We start from the raw sequence: 21,287 nt of genomic DNA, 5'->3' as shown, positions 1-21,287 counted from the left end.
AGAAAAAAAAAACCACCAGGGAGATAACCCAATCTCTTTCCATTACTTGTTTTGTACTTAATTCAATTCACAAATCCAATACTGACATGAAGTACCAAACACCAGTATATTACTTTGTTGTAGAGTCAGAAAAATGTAGACTTCTGACTTATGCAATACTTTCATACTCTGTTCAAGATCAGTTTACTTTTGCCCTGACCAATGTGGCTCAGTTGGTTGGGGCTTCACCCCCTAGACTGAAGGGTCACAGGTTCAATTCCCACTCAGGGCACATACCCAGGATGCAGGTTTCATTTCTGGTCAAGGGGTGTATGAGAAGGCAACTGATCAATGTTTCTCACATCGATGCTTCTCTCTCTCCCTCTCTTTCTAAAAACAATGAAAAAATGTCCTCAGGTAAGGATTAAAAGAAAAAAATCAGTTTTTTTCTACATCCTTATATTCATCTTCACACTAGGTCACATGAATCAGTGATGATTAAACATGGCTAAATTCAAGTTTTATTTTAATTTTCTATTTTAAAATATCTTTGTGCTATTACAGTTGTCCCATTTCTTTCCCTTTTGCCACCCTCCACCCAGACCATCACCCCACTTCCCACATCATTGTCCACGTCCATGGGTCCTTCAAACAAGGTCTTTGACTAATCCTTTCAGCTTCTTTCAATCAGTCCCCACTCCTATCTTACAGCTGTCAGTCTCTTCCATGATTCTGTGCTTCTGGTTCTGTATTGCACATTAGATTTTTGTGTTCATTACATTCCTCTTAAAAGTGAGATCGTGTGGTAGTTGTCTTTCACCGTCTGGCTTATTTCACTTAGCATAATAGTTTCCAGTTCCATCCTTGCTGTCGCAGAATGCAGGAATTCCTTCTTTTTTCTGCTGCTTAGTATTCTATTGTGTAAATGTACTACATCTTTTTTATCCACTCATCTACTGATGGGCACTTAAGCTGTTTCCAAATCTTAGTTATTGTAAATTATACTGCTGTGAACATGGGGGTACATAAATTCTTTTGAACTGGTATTTTGGTATTCTTATGGTATATTTCCAATACTGGAATCACTGGGTAAAAAAGCAGTTCAATTTTTAACTTTTTGAGGAAATTCCATACTGTTTTCCACAGTGGTTGCACACAGCTTCATTCCCACCAACAGTGCCCGAGGCTTCCCTTTTCTCCACATCCCCCCAAGCACTTATTGATTGGTAAGTGATAGCCATTTTGGCAGGTGTGAAGTGGTACCTTATTGTGGTTTTAATTTGCATCTCTCTGATAGCTGGTGATGTTGAGCATTTTTCATATGTCTATGAGCCACCTGTATGTCCTCCTTGGAGAAGTGTGTATTCCGGTTCTTTGCTGATTTTTAAATTGGATTGTTTGTTTTCCTGGTGTTGAAGCATGTAAGTTCTTTATATATTTTGGATATCAAACCTTTGTCTGAAGCATCATTGGCAAATATGTTCTCCTGTGCAGTCAATTCCCTTTTCATTTTGATAATGTTTTCTTTAGCTGTGCAGACGCTTTTTAATTTGATGTATTCCCATTTGTTTATTTTTTTCCCTTACCTTAGGAGATATATTGGTAAAAATATTGTTACATGAGAGATATCTGAAATTTTATACTTATGTTTTCCTTTAGGATTTTATTGGAACCACAACTTATATTTAAGTTTTTTATCCATTTTTAGTTTTTCTGGTGTGTGGTGTAAGTGGGTAGACTAGCTTCATTTTTTGCATGCACTGGTGCAGCTCTCCCATCACCATTTATTCAACAGAATGTCTTTACCTCATTGCATGCTCTCGTCTCCTTTGTCAAATATTAATTGAGCATAAAGACATGGGTTTATTTCTGGGCTCTCTGTTCTGTTCCACTGATCTATGTGTCTGTTCTTATGGCTAGTACCAGACTGTTTCGATTACAGTGGACTTGTAGTAGAGTTTGATATCAGGTGTTGTGATCCCCTCCAACTTTGTTCTTCTTTCTCAAGATTGCTGAGGCTATTGAGTGTCTTTTTGGTTCCATATAAATTTTTGGAATATTTTTTCTAGATCAGTGAAATATGCCATTGGTATCCTATAGGAATTGCATTGAATCTATAGATTGCTTTCAGTAGTATGGACATTTTAATGGAGTTAGTTCTTCTGATCCATGAACACAGTGTAAGCTCCACTTACCTGTATCTTCCTCAATTTCTTCTTTCACTGCCCTATGGTTTTCCAAGTACAGGTCTCTTGCCTCCTTGGTTAAATTTATTCCTAGGTACCTTATTTTTTGTTGTTTTTGCAATAGCAAATTGAATTGTTTTCTTAGTTTCTCTTTCTGATAGTTAATTATTGGTACATAGAAATGCCATTGATTTCTGAGTTTTGATTTTGTATCCTGATAATTTGCTGAATTCATTTATTAGGTCTAGTAGCATTTTGGTATAGCCTATAAGGTTTTCTACAATATGTATAATATCATGTCATCTGTGAATAATGGTAGTTTTACTTCCTCCTATCAAATTTAAATGCCTTTTATTTCTCCTCATCTGATCACTATGGCTAGGACTTCCAGTATTATGTTGAATGAGTGGTGAAAGTGGAAAACTCTGTCTTATTCCTGCTCTTAAGGGAAACACTTTTAGTTTTTGTCCATTGAGTATGATGTTGGCAGTAGGTTTTTCATATATGGCCTTCATTATATTGAGGTATGCTCCCTTTATTCTGACTTTGGTGAGTGTTTCTATCATAAATGGGTGCTTTATTTTATTAAATGCTTTTTTTGCATCTATGATATGATCATGTGAATTTTATCTCATATTATTTATGCAATATATCACACTTATTAATTTTCAAATATTGTACCATCCTTGCATCCCTGCAATAAATTTCACTTGATCATGGTGTATGAACTTTTTGATGCATTGCTGTTTTGGTTTGCTAATATTTTGTTGAGGATTTTAGCTTCTATGTTCATCAGGAATATTGGCCTATAATTTTCTTTCTTTGTTGTGTCTTTACCTGGTTATGGTTTAGGATAATACTGGCCTCATAAGAAAACCTTGGAAGTCTTCCCTCTTCTTGGATTTTCTGGAATAGTTTGAGAAGGTCAGGTGTTAGTTCTTTGAATGATCAGTAGAATTTACCTGTGAAACCATCTTGTTTAGGACTTTTGTTTGCTGAGGAGGGGGCATTGATTACTGCTTTAATTTCATTATTTTTATCATTCTATTCATGTTTTCTGAATCTTCCTGATTCAGTTGTCAAGGATTGTATATTTCTAGGAATTTATCCATTTTTTCCTAGGCTGTCCAATTTCCTGGTATATGGTTGTTCATAGTATTTTCTTACAATCCTTTGTATGTCTATGGTATCAGTTAATACTTCTCTTTCTTTTCTGGTTTTATTTGTTTGGGTCCTCTCTTTTATCTTGATGAGTTTAGTTAAATGTCAATTTTGTTTATCTTTTCAAAGCATCAGCTCCTGGAATCATTGATTTTTAGAATTTGTTGTTGCTGTTGTCGTTGTTGTTGTTTTAGTCTCTGGGTCATTTATTTCTGCTCTGATCTTGATTACTTCCTTTTTTCTACTCACTTTAGGCTTTGTCTGTTATTGTTTTCTAGTTCTTCTAGGTGTAGGGTTAGGTTATTTATTTCCATGTTCTTGAGGTAGGCCTGTAATGCTGTGAACTTTCCTCTCAGGACTTCTTTAACCGTGACTCATAAGTTTTGGGTTGTTGTGTATTCATTTTCATTTGTTTCCAGGTATTTTTTTATTTCTTCCTTGATCTCATTGATGACCCATTCATTATTTAATAACATGTAATTGAGTCTCCATGTATTTGAATGATTTTGAGAATTTTTTTATACTGTGGTTGATTTCTATTTTTATGCCATTGTAATCTGAGAAAATGCTTCATAGAATTTCAGTTTTCTTGAATTTGTTAAGACTTATTTTTTTAAGCCCTGGCTGGTGTAGCTCAGTGGATTGAGCGTGGGCTGCAAACAAAAGCATCCCAGGTTTGATTCCCAGTCAGGGCACATGCCTGGGTTGCAGGCCACAGCCCCAGCAACCACACATTGATGTTTCTCTCTCTCCGTCTCCCTCCCTTCCCTCTCTAAAAAATTAAATAAATAAAATCTTTAAAAAATATATTTCAAAAAAAGACTTATTTTTTTGTCCTGCTTTATAATCTGTCTCTGAGAATGATCCATGTTGATTAATGTGCACTTGAGAAAAATGTGTATTCTGATGCTTTGAGATGAAACATTGTATAAATATCAATTAAATCCATTTGATCTAGTGTCATTTAATGTCATTGTTTTCTTGTTGATTTTTTTTGTCTGCAAGATGTATTCATTTGTGACAATGGGATGTTAAAATTCCCTTCAGTGACTTTTGTGCTGTCGATGCCTACCTTAAAATTCAACAAAGTTTTCTTTATATATTTAGGTGCTCTTATATTGGGTGCATATATGTTTATAAGGGTTGTATCCTCTTATTGGATCAATCTCTTTAGTATTATATAGTGACCTTCTTTGTCTCTTTTTATGCCCTTTGTTATGAAGTATACTTTGTTAGATATAAGTATTGCTACCCCTGCTTTTTCTTCATCTTCGTTTGCGTGGGATATTTTTTGCCATCCCTTGACTTTCATCTGTATAAATCTTTTGTCCCAAGACACTGCGGGACCTGCCTCTGCTTGCCTCTGCCTGCGAGAGTGCTGTCAGTGTTAGTCTAATCACCCAGCTGTTTCTGAGGTTCCCGGCAGAATTGGGAGCATGGAACCCTCTGGATCTCCCCTGAAAGGGGAGGTGCCATTCAGACTTTAAGGAAGATGGTGAGTGTGTTTCCCGCCCTGGAGCCACACATCTGTGTCTGCCCTGGATTATTTTCCTAAATTCAGTAGGGCAGGGTCCTTAGTAGGAAGCGGGTAGGGCTTCCAAAGTCCAGAGTTCAGGTCTACCAGAAACCAGGAGGGCGTTTCTATGGCTCTCCCATGAGGGATGAGCACCAGTCACTTCCTGGGAAGGTGTATGGAATGGCTATGCCCTAAAGCCAGTCTCCAACACCCCTGAGTCTGCCTGTGTTGCTGTCTCCTCAGCAGGAGTTAATATGCAGGGTGGGGCAAGTGGTATCCCACAGGGTGGGATAATTGTTTTCCCTCCCCCGGAAAGGACTTGCTCTTCTCACAAAAAATGGCTGCTTCGAATAGGAGGTGGGGGATGTCCTGGCAGAGGAATCGCAGCAGCCACTCCCCATCTCTCCTCAGTGCCTCCCACTCCAGACCTGCCTGAGTGACTCCAGTCTGTTCTGGGGTCCAGGCTTCACTCCTCTCAGGAGGAAGCCCCCACAGCCATGCCGTAACTTTGGCCTCCCCTCTGTAGGGGCGGGGCCAGCCCCTTTCATGTCCTGCCCTTCCTACCAGTCTCTAGGTGGTTTCTGCCCATCTATGGTTAAAAGTGTCCTCTTCAGGTAGTCTTCAGTTGGTTATTTGGGGTGGCTGTTCCCCTCTTTATTGTTATTTCCAGTTTGGTTCTGGGAGGTATGAGAAAGATCCTCCTACTCTGCCACCATCCTGTAACCTATTTGTTCAAAACCCGGCAGCTTTAAGATTTACTCAAAAAAATGGATCAGCTCAGCATGCCCATATGTGGTATACATTGCCTCGAATCTCAGAAGCCCATTCAGCATCGTGTCTATTTATGGTGCATTAGATACAATGTACAGCAAATAGTGTGTTACTTTAGAGAGAGAATCTGAACATTCCTTACTGTGTCAGTCAAGGTCCAGTCGGCAGACAAAAGCAACACTCTAAATCAAACAGGGAAATTTTAATATAAAGAATTCTTGTCTGATAACAAGGGATTACTACTAAGAGAACTGCATGAAGAATTTAGGAGCTGCAGATGTAGGGAGCAATCACTTCCTCTAATGTGAAGGCAGATCACCCAAGGGAGAAAAGAATTTGGATGCATGTTCAAGATGAAGCTGAGAGTCAGGCTTTGTTTAACAGGGTGTAGACGTGGCAGGGAAGTTTGCTATGGTGCTGCAAGCCTGATTTGGCAAGCAGGAGGTTGCCCACCAAGTGTAAGGCAAGATTCACTGAGAAGCTTCCCCCGGGGTTTGGACAATATTCACCGGATGTTCTAGCTGCCCACAGAGGTGCTGGCAAAACTGGCTGGAGGGTAAGTACTGCTGGGTGGTCTGCTCACTGCTCCCCACTACACACTACAGGCATAAGCATGAAAAAGCACACAAGAATCGGAAAACTAAGTCCCTCACTGCATCATGTCTCCAGCCACCTCCACTGAAAATACCTAATATGGTGCCAGGTGGCAAAGGAGAAATGTATGCGAATCCAGCTTCATCATCACAAGTAGGGCAAAGAAGGATGTAGAGCTGAGAGGCAACGAGCTGAGAACTGGCAGAGCTGGCCTCTCTGGCTACTCAGCTCCTCTATGCAACCATCTCTCCATATGTGAACTTCCTACATTTCCATCTAACAAGGTAAATTATCCCTCATACAAATAAAGACTTTTTACCTGGTCTCCCAAATTAGGAGACTTGTGTCTTAATAGTTACTGTGTCTATCTGTGGTTACATTCTTTACTTCCAAATCAGGTTCCACACTTAATTCTGAGTCACCTCTGTCCTGTATATACAGGAGATAAGTACTTTCTTTAGAGTCATCATAAAGGCTTTCTAAGTTTCTGTCTGGGCCTTGTGTTGATCATTCAAAGCCTTCAGTTTATTCTCTCCTTTATGAACCCTTTCTAGGGTAAGAAATACCATCCTGTGCCACATTTGTCCTCAAAGCGACTAACTGCTCAGCCACTTGGTCTCCCTATGCTCGCCCTCCCTGTGCAGCCCCCTCTGTGCCCCTGCTTGAGGTATCTGAGTAATCATGATGCTGCCACGTGCTGCCTACATTCAGTGTCCCATTATCCCCTGACAAGGAGGTTATTGATATGCTCTTCAAATAAATGAGCCATTCCAGCCTAGGATTCCATTTTAAAGTCCATTTGCTGAGGCCAGGGCCCAGTGGGAATCCGATGACACACTCACACTAGTTAATTTGAGAAGTATTTAGCAAAAAGACTGTTTATGAGGAGAGGTCACTGTTTAAGGAAAGACATTATCACCCATACGCTGAAGAAGTAACAAGGAGGAATGAGTCCCAGAACTCAGAGCTGTAGTGACCACCCACCCACACAGGCGTTGTGGGCAGATGAAGGCAGTCACTGACAACAGACCAACAATCAGATGGCAGAAGCCAGGGGAAGATGCTGCAATTGTTGCCTTCCCTTCAGACCTCAGATCTCCTGCTGGTTTCCCACTGACCCACGCAGCCGGAGAACGGTGTGTCCTCCTTGACACAGTGCACAAGGATCGGACTCCAAGGACAGAGAGCAGAGAGAGGGGAAGGCAAGGAGGTAGATCTGAAGAGGCAACTGAAGACCATCAGCCAGAGCCATTTGTTTTACCATTTTTTTTTAATTTGGTGTGCTAATATTTTGTTCAGGGTTTTTGCATCCATATTCATTATGAAAATGACCTATCATTTTCTTGTACTATCTTTGCCAACTTTTTTTATCAAGGATATGCTGGCCTTGTGATTTGCAGAGTATTCACTCTTTTTCTATTCCTTATAGGAATATCTATAGCATTGGAATTATTTGTTCCTTCAATGCTCTAAAGTGACAAAGTTGGCTTGCATTAAGTTGGGCAAAGCATGCTTCACTTCAAGAGGGTGGAAAATTGTAATCGAGCACCCAGTGTTCCTGGAAAGAGATTAGAAATGGCATTTTCTACCTCTTAGCTCCTTTTTTATTTATGAGGTTATCTGTGCTGAGAACTGTGAAGGGTTGGGGATGCTATCCTAATTGCAGGCTAATGAGTTCACCTGCTACAATTTCATAGACGATAGAAGACAGGAGGCTCCTGGGTCTGAGATAAAGCACAATTTATTGTTCACAGAAATAGCAGCAGCCAGAATATCAGCATTTAGTCCTAATTCCTTCAGGTGACACAAAGTCCAGGTGACACAAAGTCCAGGTGACACATGCACACCCGGTGAATTGCATTACCGGGTAGGAGTCCTGGGCTTAGATATTCTGAGTCTTTCATAGCGAACCATACACAGTATGCCTTCCAAGACTCTGCTTTACAGACACCCTTGAAAGTGAGCCGCACAAGATATAATGCCTCAGCTCAAAAATTCATGCAGAAACATGCGAAGCCTATGGAAAATTCTCAGCTGACTTTTGCATCTAACAGACATTAATTATTCATTTTTATTGTGAATTATAATTTGCTAAGATAAATAACCCTTTGCTGTGTGATGTGTCTTCCCAATTTCACCCTTGATATTATTGCCACCATTTGTTGTTGTCTATCTGCATGAGTGGCAATGTTTAACCTTCACAGGTCATTTTATCTGGGGTACATATCTGGTACACAGCATATGTCTCACCTTTTTGATACACTATGAGACTATCCTTTACTAGAGAATTTTAACCTGTTTAAAATTATGCACTGTGATATATTTTTAATCTTGTTTTTCTCTTATATGTACCTCCTTGCTGTTAACCTTAGATATACATTTATATAATTATGTTGCAGTGTGTGAAATATTGCTACTTGAATTAGATCTCCTTTTTTCTCTCTAGCTTGATAACTTCTACTTAGCCATCCAGATCTACTCTCCCCATTTTCCACTCTGCTCTTTGTCCTGAAGCTATGTAAATTATGTCAGAAGACGTCTATTTCTTCTGCTTTTGGGAGGAGGTGGGGTTCCGTCATAGAAAACTCAAGAGGAGACTGAAGGAAGGGAGAGGTGTGAGATCAGAGTATTTATTTCTCTAGTTCATGAGGTCACCCTACGGCTGGTCTCTGGTCTGCTGGGTTATCTTCTTCACATGCTCCTTCTGGGTTTCCAGAACTCTCCCTCCCCAGGTTCATTCCAGACAAAGAGCAGACACACTTCATCTCACACCAGCCCTGGGTTCCTGCACTACACCATAGTTTCCCTACACACTGCCCACACTTTATCAGCTCCTTTGTAAATGTTGAGTGTGTATCTATCTCCTGTTAAGACTTACTCATAAACCCTTGTTCATCATTGTAGGTCCTTGGCATGCATGTGGTCAAGGTTATTCTTTCCGTTTATTGGAGAAAGGGATTATTCTAGTTCCTTAACCAAGTTTATTCCTCCTACAGAGTTTTCATTATTGGCCCACTAGGGGTTTTTCTACCATAGGATAAAAGATAGTTCCTCTCTTTACCCTGTTTTCCAGCATGGAATGTAGCTTTTGCTTTATAAATCGTTTGTTTATAAATCGTTTTGGCTGTTTTCTTGGAATTCAGAGATGGATGGAAGGTGAAAGTAGAAGACAAAAAGTGAAAATTCAAATCCCTACACTAAAACATAGTGTCTCTTATGTTACCTGTAGAGGTTTTCAGAAAGGGTAATTCTAGAATGCTTCCCCCCACCCACCTATACACTGACTGTCCTTCTGTAACTACATATTATCTAAAATAAATTCTTGGGTTGAACATTAACCCTAGAATTAACTAACTCTATTAATTTTAACTATAATGTACCTGAAAATTTTAAAAATTTTAATGTGAAGATATGTAAAATGTTCTCTTCAAAGTATTGATTTTAGTAACAAAATCATATTTCAATTGAACATTAATTGTTCCACAATAAAGCATTTATATCGAGATGTTTTCTCTTTATATAACTTATGATACTACTAAAATCAATTAAAATCAACTTGAAAAATTCTATTTCTATATTATGTGGCCTCCGTATTATTCGATTAGCAGTGGACAAAAACACTGATCATCAAACCAATACTCCTGGGTCTTCTAAGGAGCAGGCTTCGGGGATTCTATGACCTTGACTGTTGTTTCTGGGTGACGTTTCTTTCTGATCTCTTCTACTTCAGGATCTTCAAGTAAAAATGAAGCCAGGACTGGGATTTGAGAAAAATAGTTCTTAGCCAGGAAATGTTTGTGCTTGATCTTGTGAATAAACGAGGGTCTGTATCCCTGAAAAGAAAAGAAAATCAAATTCTATTACGTGTCAGATATATTTTGCCAAGTAAAACATGTTCATGCCTCAGTGCCTTTGCTTATTAGTTCTTTCAGCCCAGAATACACTTTCCGCACTTGGTCTATCATTTCTCAGGGCTCAGCTCCTGTGGCGCTTTAATCTGCAACTTCCCTGATTCTCCTCTGACGTCTGACTCCGCACTAAACCCTCCTGCCTCCATACTTGCAAACACTTCTATGTATTTTCATTGTAATATTTAAGTCATTCTGCCTTGAAATTCACTATATTCTTGAAAGTCTCTTCCATGATAAAGAAAACTTGAAGGCTCAAACTGGGTCTTAGCTGTGTCTCTTGGCGCCATAAGGTAAATACTTAGAGTATATTTTTGAATGAATGCACTTGTGTCACCTTGGTTCTCTAGAGTCTCTTTCAACATTGATACAATTACCAACTTGAATTTATTTTCTGAACTTGGTCCTTTCCATATCTCCAGGGTTCAAAAGAAGGATCACACTGGTGTCCTGACAGGGCAAACTTTTCTTCGCTCACCCCTTTAACTGCTTCAGGTTCCCACCTTATGAATCCTTGCATTCTTTCTCTTCTGGCTTCTCAACAGAAAGCAACGTTCCTGCCCTATCAAGTCTTTGTGCCTTTCTACTTCCATTTGTTCTCAATTGTTAGGCTTCTTGTCTTCCCACAGCTAAAACAGCACTTTGAACTTTCTCTGTTATGTAGCCTGGCCACATGACTATAAGACAATCTGTTTTCTTTTTCCTTTTTTTTAAGATTTTATTTATTTATGCTAAGCGAAACAAGCCAGGCAGTGAAAGACAAATACCATATGATCTCACCTTTAACAGGAACCTAAAGAACAAAACAAAGAAAGAAGCAAAATATAACCAAAGACACTGAAATAGAGGACAGGCTGACAGTGACCAGAGGGGAGAGAAGAGGGAATTTCAGGGGAGAATGGGAAGGGTTTACAGGAACAAATTTAAAGGACACATGGACAAAAGCTAGGGGGAGGGTGGTAATGAAAAGGAAGTGGGGAGGGTTGGGTGGGTGGGCTGGAATGGGAGTAAAAGAGAGAAAAACTGTACTTGAACAATGATTAAAATAAAATTTTAAAAAATTTTCAAAAAAAAGAAGAAAAAAAGATTTTATTTATTTATCTTTAGAGAAGGGAGGGAGAAAGAGAGAGAGAGAAACATCAATGTGCGGTTGCTGAGGGCCATGGCCTGCAACCCAGGCATGTGCCCTAACTGGGAATCGAACCTGCGACACTTTGGTTTGCAGCCCGCACTCAATCCACTGAGCTACGCCAGCCAGGGCAACAATCTATTTTCTAATGAGAGTAGTAGACTACTAGTGGCCAACCCCAAGGTATTCTCTCTTCCATTTATATTTAGAGGCCTGATTTTGCTTTTTGTGACCTCAGGCTGAGCTTTCCTAGCATTTATTCTTGCTACAGGTGGCATATGACAAGTTTCTGGCCTTTATACATACACATATAATTAAAAGTCATTAGATAGTGCTTACAGGAAAGTTTACTGAGAGAGAAAAGATTCACTTGTCCAGCACATTTAGGCTTTTGTCATACCTATAGCTGGATATAATGCAGGAGATAAAGTTGCTATTTTATCTCTAAGAGTCTGCAAGCAAGAAAACGAAAGCAGAGGTTAAATGTGGCTGAGGGGAAAAGACGAGGACCTGGGCTGGTGAGAGCACTGCAGAGCCACCAAACCAGCCCCAGACTGCCAACCCCTGCACTTCCTGTTACATAAGGAAAGTAATCCCCCATTTGATTAAGTCATTATAAACTTCTTAGTTCATTATTGGCAGCTGAATTTGTGCAACTCAAACAATGAAGAATTGTTTTTCTCCAAGCACTTAGCACAGAATGTGGAACATTCAAAACTAAATTCTGATTGAATTAATAAATACTGTTACAGGGTGCAGCCAAGATGGGGGCTCCAAAAAGGAATGGGGTCCAGAACTCAAGGTTTCCAGGAAATATTAGGGAAAAAAATATATATGTTGTCCTCACCCCTCACCCCCAGTCTGAGCTGGGGGATGGAACACATGGAGAAGGGCTGTTGAGGGCTGTTTTGTACAGCAACAGCCTTGCAGCTAACCTCTGGCATGGTCATTTAACATATCTATAACCTTTAACTGGTTTCACAGATATGCTAAACAGCTGTGGCCCTGCTTTGAGCCAGGGAGAAGGAAGGGACTTCCACCCAAGATGTAACTGGGGGGCAGGTCCCCTGAGTTACAGCACCTGTGTGGGAGCTTGGGGATAACTGGCTCCATGACACGGGGCCATGTCTGCCCAGACTCACGATGTCAGCCCAGTAAAGCTGGAAGGAAATGGGAGTGCTGGCAAGTGTAGCCAATTGTGGGAGGAGTCAGAAATGGGGCTGCAGAGGAGGATTGGCATGGGGATTTAAACTCAGACTCGGCAGCCATTAAGGAGAGATGACCACGTGGCTGTGGCAGTGCAGAGAGAACCATGCAGCTTTGCCAGAGTGGGGACTCCTGTAGCCCTGTGAAAGAGAATCACTGTGCAGCTTTAGCAGAGAACTGCCACTCGGCTTTGGCAGAGTGGCGACACCCCCCTCCCCGCAGCTTTGCAGAGAGATCCATGTGGTCTTGCCAGAGTGAAGATGCCTGCAGCTCTGGTAGAAGAGGACCGTGTGGCTTTGGGGTGCTCCCTTTGGCCACATGGTCTGGGAATCAGGAGAGACTTTGCCTGGAGGAAGGGTGAAAGAACTCTTGCCAGTAGGCCATGAGAAGGTGCCACATGGCTTTGGATTAATTGGAGATCCTGCCTGGATAGCGAAACAGCTGATGGTGCCAGTGGCCTAAAACACGGACATTTGCTTCTTTTCCGGAGTTATGGTACCCCAAGTAGGGCAGGGGGAGAAGGAAGCACTGTGGGCATCTGTGGGTATCCTAAAGGACTTTGATATTTTAATGAAGACATTAGGTCACTACTTTAAGTCTGTATAGCATTAAATAAACAATTTCCTTTCCTTTTCACAAATCCCTGAGACGTCTTTCCTATAAGGCTGCGGACAAAAGGAAAGAACCTGGGGGCATTCTTTCCGTAATAGTACAGCACCACCCCCTTTGGCCCTGTGTGCGGGTGTGTTCTGTAACAGTTTTTGGTGTCCCTGGGTGGGCCAATAATTGCCCCACTGTCTGTTCTGTAACAATACCACCTATTCTCTTTATTAATATTAACTGGCCCTTCTTTTCAACCAAATGATAGATACCACCTGTACCTGCACCTGTTTTCTGAGAGTAAGACATCCTCTCACTGAAGTTCCTTTCATAGCATCAATCAACAGTAAAGAAAGCCCTAGAGAAAAGAAGCTGAAAAATATAATATTCTCACAGGAAGTACTAGATAGGAGTATCCTGGACTTATTTTAAATTTTCTTCTCCACAGATAAATTTAACAGGTCAAAATAGTCATTCTTTGTCCTAATCTGACTTCATTGCATCACTTCTTTGCCCATACTTACTCAAGAAAAATTATTACATTTCCGTTATACAGTATTAAATTATACATACATAGGACTTTATAGGCTTTCAAAGTGCCTTTATAGAGCCCAAAAGTAATTCTTAAAGATGTCGTAAGTGTATTATGGTTCATATAATTAAAGGAGTAATAAGCACCTCTTAAAGAACAATATAAAAAGATAGTCAATATCTATAACCCACTTTTTCTGTTATTCCCTTTTTATTGATGAGAAAACCAGAGCAGCAAGACATTAACAAGCTTGCCCAACTTCTTCCTGCTCATGAGTGATAAAGCCAGAATTCAAAGTCAGGGCACTCTGATTCTTTGTACTGATTCCCTGGTGACGTTTATACAAATAGATGAAGCAAAGACAGTAGGCCTTAAGATTGTTCATATCTTTAGTGACAGGAATCGGGAATACTGGGTCAGGTCTCCTGACTTTAAATCCACTATGGAACCATCCACTATGGTTCCTACTTTGGCCACTGTGCGCACTATGAGAAATCCATCTGCCTCGTTTATGGTTCAGAGGACACAAGTCTTTTTCCATGCTTTTCCTACAACTGTGTCATGATTACAGAGTGCCAAGATTATTTTAACTTCTGAATGTTTTTTTTTAATTTCCTGAGAAAGCAAATATCTGTAAATTAAGGAAATTCTCAAAATGCTTTAACTTGCTGCAAGACAAAATGATTCTTTAACTAGGTTAAACATTAATACTTAAAAGATTACACCAGCCCCAAACCCTAAAGGAGGCAATTTTTTTTGAGTTTGCCTGGTTAAGAACCTTAGCTATTTTACAGAAATTCAATAGGCTCAGCGTCCTTAATGTGGATAGAACATTTAATTTGATACAGCAGTAATTTAATTAAACCCACACAGGGCGCTGTGTGGATTAATTGAAGAAGCAGTAGAATGTCAGCTTGGGGAACGAACCTCAGTCCCACGGTGGGTGCTGGACGAAATGACTCTGCAGCGTTGGCCGTGCTTGCAGTGATTAAATATTTATGAGGGGGTTGAGTTTACTAAATACAATGTAGGTAGCACAGCTTCAGTTTCTCACTGCTCTTTCTTTCAATACCTGAAGTAAAATTTTTCTTAGCCTGGCTTCTACTGGAAAATTATTCAAAAGCTAAAAATTTAACTAGTTTCTCCTCTTTACCCCTTCCTTCTCCCTAATAAAAACACAGGCAGTGAATAGCACTATTCAAAATAACTGTTATATTTGAAGTCATTTCTGTATTTTCTGTTAGCTGACATCTTACATAAAATTAAATACATCAATTTAATCAAGAGAAGGCAGAGAATCAGTATCAGCAGTAAGAACTCTAGGCTTGCTTAGTGTCAATGGAGATCTTCAAACTCATCAGGGATTCCTCAATTCCATTCATCGAAGTGCTTTAGAGATTACATCTTGTGAATTACAGAAATTAAATAATATTTATTTTGTAAAGTGCTTTCCCCATTCCTAGTTACTTGGAAGCAAAGAAAATGGAACCACAAAACTATACCCCATGAGTCTGATTGCCATTTAGAGCACAAAATTATGAACAAAATGTATTTGAGGATTTAGTGTGTTTTTAGGCAGACTGATGATTAGTCAAAACAGATTTCGTTCCACAATACCTATCTAGTGGTACTATTCATTTATTCATTCAACAAATACTTATTAAACCCCTAATCTATGACAGGCACTGCTGTAGGTGTTAGAGCTATAGACATAGCCTAACAAAATCTCTGTCCTTGTAGAACTTACTGTAGAAGTAACATGCCTAAACTTGCTACTATTAGAAGGGAGTAGTACCATGTTTGGGTACTTGCACAGACCTTCAGATCTTTTATTCTCACCTTTTATGTGCCTTGGCTTCCTTTTAATGTTAATCTCTGCCATTCATGCTATCCACATATTTTGTTACTGTTATGCATGGGTTCTCTGTTTCTTAATCCAATGGAAGTATGTAAATTATGTATGGAGTGTATTAAAAGGCAGTCAATTTATCTCTAATAATTCCAAAGATTAAGTTAATTTCCCCCCAAAAGTTCAACTTTCTTACCTCTTCAATACTTTTTAGCTTGAGATGAGCAACACCTTCATCCTTGGTGAGAAGAATGCAGTTCCAGGGGGACCACTCGACGGACTTGTCCCACCTGACCATGACCAGGTCATTGAGGTCATTCCAGGCACTGAGTGCTGACTGGGACACCCAGATGTTCTCAATCAGGTACTGAATATCTTGCAGCTGCATGTCAAAATAAGTTTGAAAAATGTTTTCTCATAAACATAAAATCTCTTTAAGATTATTATATTACTTAAGGAAATAATTACATTATACTGAGTATATTTTTAAAAGAGAAATACTATTGGTAAAGTTTTCAGTGCCACATTGCTCCTTATTTTCCACAAATTATGTTATCAGTTCTCACATTCATGACCACCTCCTTGGCCCAGAGTAAGCTGTATATATGTCTTCCAAAATGCTAATTTTACCTTACATTTATTGATATGATATTAAGTACTTTTCAGAATGTATTAGTAACTATAGTCTTATCCTCAGGGTTACTGTATGTCATTTCAATCCTATTTTACAAATGAGGAAATTGAAATTTAATTAAAAATAAGCAATTTGCTTAGTATTATTTAAAAGGCTTTCTTGTTTTAATGAAAAAGAGGGAAGGGGGAATCGAATAACTGCCTTAAATTGTTTTATTTAAACCATATTTGCTAAAACTCTTGAAACAACTTTTTATCAGGAAGTGTACACATATAAACTTAGAAGTGCCAGAATAGCAAGCTTCACAAAGTATAAGCATAGTATAAGCATAGGAAATCAGCAAAAGAATTTCATCCATGACTGGCAACTCTTAGTGACTATACCTGCACCAGGAAAGCAATTTTAGAATCATCTTCATATTCAGCTTCTGAAGAGTAGAGCCGCTGAAGTAAACATTTGTACTTCAAGAATGATTCTCGTTGCTGAGACTCATTGTCAAGGCTAATGCACTTACGACACCTGTTTATGCGGTGTGAGGTGGATGATATAGCAAACTCTGTAGAAGGCAAATAGAGCTGGCAACTATGGCAATAGTAAATCTTCTTATAAAACTTCAGTGGGTCTTGAGGGACCTATAGGGTAAAAATATATACATATATTTATGTTTATACAGAGAGATCGAGAGAAAAGTGCAAAAGCCAGGCCAAATACTATCTATCCAACATGAGCACTGAGGTGTAACTTATCTTAGAATGAGACAAAAAGTTAGTTATATTTTCCCTTTCACCTTCTATTTTATAGAAAATATAAATTTCAAGCACTATTCATTTACCCTGCCAAAATATTAACAATCTGTATTGTTTATCAACCTTTAGATATCAACCTCCTGTCTCTGAAAATAAAATCTTAAAAAAGAAGAAATAAAAAGAAAAACTTCCAAGTGTTTTGGCACTTATTATTAAGAAGAATTTAGATTTTTTGGTGTTATGTTTATTAATTAATCTTACAGGCAACAGCTAGTTTGACATATAAATAAAAGCCCACTAAGCCAAGTGTTCTTATTCACTCATCTTAACAATAAATTTGGATGGCTCAATGATCAATTTCCAAAATTTGAAACTCGGTATCATGTAGTATTTCTATTTTTAATTTTTGAGTAACCTCTATCCTGTTTTCCATAATGGCTGTACCAATTTACATGTTCACCAACAGTGCACAAGAATTCCCTTTTCTCTACATCTTGCCAAGACTTATCTTTTATCTTTTGGGAATAGCCATTCTAATGTTTGTGAGGTGTCAGATCTCTGCAGTTTTGATTTGCATTTCCCTGATGACTGAGCAACTTTTTCATGTTCATATTGGCCATTTGTCTACTCATTGGGAAAATGTCTCTTTAACCATTTTTCAAGTGGATTAAAATTATTTTGCTATTGAGTTGTATTAGTTTCCCTCTTCCTTTTTTGGATATTAACTCACCAGATATATGGTTTACAAATATTTCTCCCATTTTATAGATGGTCTTTCATTTTGTTGATTGTTTCTTTGGCTGTGCAAAACTTTTTTAGTTTGATGCAACCTCATTTGTCTAATTTTGCTTTTGTTACCTTTGCTTTTGGTGTCATGGCAAAAGAAACTGATGTCAAACCAATGCTGAAAAGCTTTTTCTCTATTTCCTTTTAGTACTTTTACAGTTTAAGGTCATACATTTAAATAATTAGTCCATTTTGAGTTGATTTTTATATGTGGTGGGAGATAAGAATCTAATTTCATTTTCTGCATGTTGTTATTGAGTTTTCCCATACCCTTTGTTGAAGGGACTATCCTTTTTCCATTGTGTGTTCTTGGCTTCTCTGTCAAATATTAGTCGACCTCATATATGTGGGTTTGTTTCTGGGCTCTATGTTCTGTTCCATTGATCTATGCATCTTTTTTTTTTCCATGGCAATACCATACTGTTTATGAGAGCTTTTGTTTACGAGAGCTTTATAATATAGTTTTTACTGTTTCTGTTACTGTTAGTGTTTATAATATACTGTTTATGAGAGCTTTTGTTTATGAGAGCTTTATAATATAGTTTGAAATCATGAAGCATGATGCTGCCAGCTTAGCTTTCTTTCTCAAGATTGCTTTGGCTACTATGAATCTTTTCTGTGAAAAATACCGTTGGAATTTTGATAGTTATTGCACTGAATCTGTAGGTCAGTTTAGGTAGTATGGTCATTTTAACAATATTAATGAATCCAAAGAGATTTATTAAATGCCAAATAAACACCAAAAGCACGATCCATTTTAAAAATGGATAAATTGAACTTCATCAAAATTAAACACTTTTGCTCTTACAGATACTGTTAACAGAATGAAAAGCCAAGCAACAACCTGAGAGGAAGTATTTGCAAATCATGTATCTTACAAAGGGCTTATACATGAAATATATGAAGAATTTTTAAAATTCAATAACAACAAAATAAACAGCCCAACTGAAAAAAAAACATGGGGGTAGTATCACAATATGCGTATGGCAAAAAAGTGAGTAAAAAGATGCATATTAGTCATTAGGAAAGTAGAGGTTAACATATAATGGGATACTACTTTATGCCTATTAGAATTCCTAAATTAAGTAAAACCTTACAATACCAAGTGATGACAAGGTGGCAGAACAATTTGAACTCTCATATGTTGTAGACAGAAATACAATATGGTACAGCCAGTTTAGAAAAAGGGGTTCACAGTGTCTCATACATGTAAATATGAATTTATCTTGACTCAAAAATCCCACTTTCTAGGTATTTAACCTGTAACAATCAATTTACACAAAAACTCATAATCAAGTGCTTGTAGTGACTTTATTCACAAAACCCCCAAATTCTAAACAACTTAGTGTTCTACAACCGTGAATGGATAAACTCTGTACATCTGGACAATAAAAGCACAAACTACTAATCGATTCAGAAACATAGGTGAACCTCAAATGCAATATGCTAAATGAAGGAAGACAGTTTCAGAAGAATAAATATAGCCCTGACCAGTGTGGCTCAGTTGGTTGGGCACTGTTCTGCAAAGCAAAATTGCCAGTTCAATTCCTTGTCAGGGCACATTCCTTGAGCTGCAGGTTCAGTTCCCAGTCAGGGTGCATACAAGAGGCAAATGATCAATGTTTCTTTCTCACATCTGTATTTTTCTCCCTCCCTACCCCTCTCTCTAAAAAAATAAAATCTTTTTTAAAAGACTACATATATTATGATTCCATTTATATGACATTCTGGGTTGTCATAAAAAGGAAATGCAGGTCAGTACTTACTGAAGGTTAGGGAGCCAAAGGAAAGGGTTGGCTAGAGTATCAGTATGAGAGTGTTTGGGAGGATAGTAAGACTTTTTTTAATAAATAAAATATTTTAAAAAGACTTTATTTATTTATTTTTTTAGAGAGGGAAGGGAGGGAAAAAGAGAGAGAGAAACATCAATGTGCAGTTGCTGGGGGCCATGGCCTGCAACCTAGGCATGTGCCCTGACTGGGAATCGAACCTGCGATGCCTGGCAGCCCATGCTCAATCCACTGAGCTACACCAGCCAGGGCAGATAATAAGACTTTTAAAATCTTGATAGTGCTGTTGGTTACATGACTCTGAATTGGTCAAAAATCACCAAAAGGAGGGAATTTTACCAAAGGTAACTTACAAAATGAATAAAATGATATAGTATTATGTGAATGTGTAAGATATAAAATTGTATTATATTACTGCAAACATATAAAAACTGAGTAAGTCTATACAAAAGCACTAGAGGACAGCCTGGACAAATGAAACACTGATCCGAATGCCAACAAATAATATGCTAACTTTACTTTTTTCTTTATTTTATTTTTCATATTGCATGATTGTATTGATATTTAAGTCCAGAATGAGTAACTGTTAGAGACATTAAGTAGAGCAGTGTTTGCTTAGGAATGGAGGGGAGTGGTGGGGAGGGGGAGCTGGAGGATGGGAGAGTACATGAGTAATAGAAAGAAACTGTTTCTGGAGGTGGTCAGAATGTTCTAAAATTTGCTATGGTGATGGTTGCACATATCTGTGGCTATCCTAAAACCCATTGAACTCTACCCCTTAAATAGGCAAACTGTATGACATGTAAATTATATCTCAGTAAAACTGTTTTATTTCCAAAACCAGGTTTTAATCATTTTTACTTTTCAATTACAGTTACCATACATCATTATATTAGTTTCAGGCATATACTCCAGTGATTAGACATCATATAACTTACAAAGTGATGATCCCCAAAAATCTCAAATCCATTTGACACAATACAAAATGGGAAACTTTTCTCTAGTACTTTTGTTATATCTTAGTATTCTCTTGCAATACAATTAAATTTTAAAACTTCATTTAAAAATAAAAATATACAGTTCTGGCCAAGATGGAGGTGTACATAGAAACCGTTCACTTCCTTGCACACCCAAAGGAGGATAACAACCAATCTAAAATCAATAAACAACCAAAAGCACCAGAAAATCAAACTGCATGGAACTCTGACAACCAAGAAATTAAAGAAAAAAATCAATCAGACCTATAAGGCGGTAGACTGTGTGGGCTGACTCAGAAAAACTGCAGCAGGCAGTGGATCCGGTGGGCGGAGCTGGCTGGAGGCAAAACTGAGACTCAAGAGCTGACAGTGGACTATGGCAGTTGCCACAGTGGGAGAACCTCCCAGTCTCACACAAGAGTTCCTTGAGAAGTGTGCGAGAGATGAGAGCAGGTGGGCTGCACTGTTTCCTCTGCACTGTTGACTCCCCCACAGGCAGTACCAGAGCACAGCAAGTAGGGTTGCCCCACCCAGGTAACTACCTCAGGCCCCATGACCTCACAACTTATCAGGTGCACTGAGACAAAGAAATATGGCCCAAATGAAAGAACAGAGCAAAACTTCAGAAAGAGAACTAAGTGATGAGGAGACAGCCAATCTATCTGATGGAGAATTTAAAGCCCTGGTAATCAAAATGCTCACAGATCTGACTGAGCTTGGTAAAAAAATGAAAAAACAAATGAAGGATAACCAAAGTGAAATAAAGCAAAATATTCAGGGTACCAACAGTAACAGGAAGGAAACCAGGAGTCAAAGCAATGATTTGGAACAAAAAAGAAATCATAAATATCCATCTGGAACAAAATGAAGAAACAAGAATTCAAAAAAGTGAAGAGAGTCTTACAAATCTCTGGGACAATGTG

General features: G+C 38.6%; 1 protein-coding gene across 1 annotated transcript in view; it reads right to left on the bottom strand.

The window, feature by feature from the left end:
* Window positions 1-9,838: 9,838 nt before the first annotated feature.
* IQUB (IQ motif and ubiquitin domain containing) overlaps window positions 9,839-21,287 on the bottom strand; it is an 83,050-nt gene continuing 71,601 nt past the window's right edge. Inside the window, exons 11-13 of the mRNA XM_045847846.1 lie at window positions 16,449-16,697; window positions 15,628-15,813; window positions 9,839-10,040 (exon numbers count right to left, since the gene is read on the bottom strand). Of these exons, the coding sequence (XP_045703802.1) occupies window positions 9,858-10,040; window positions 15,628-15,813; window positions 16,449-16,697 (618 nt within the window). The 3' untranslated portion in view covers window positions 9,839-9,857. The remainder of the gene's footprint in view (window positions 10,041-15,627; window positions 15,814-16,448; window positions 16,698-21,287) is intronic.

This window comes from Phyllostomus hastatus, unplaced genomic scaffold (assembly GCF_019186645.2).
Source record: "Phyllostomus hastatus isolate PE091 unplaced genomic scaffold, TTU_PhHast_1.1 phas_contig_118, whole genome shotgun sequence".
Lineage (NCBI taxonomy): Eukaryota > Metazoa > Chordata > Mammalia > Chiroptera > Phyllostomidae > Phyllostomus > Phyllostomus hastatus.
Note: the sequence above shows the minus strand (reverse complement) of the source record. Positions and strands in the feature narration are given on the sequence as shown.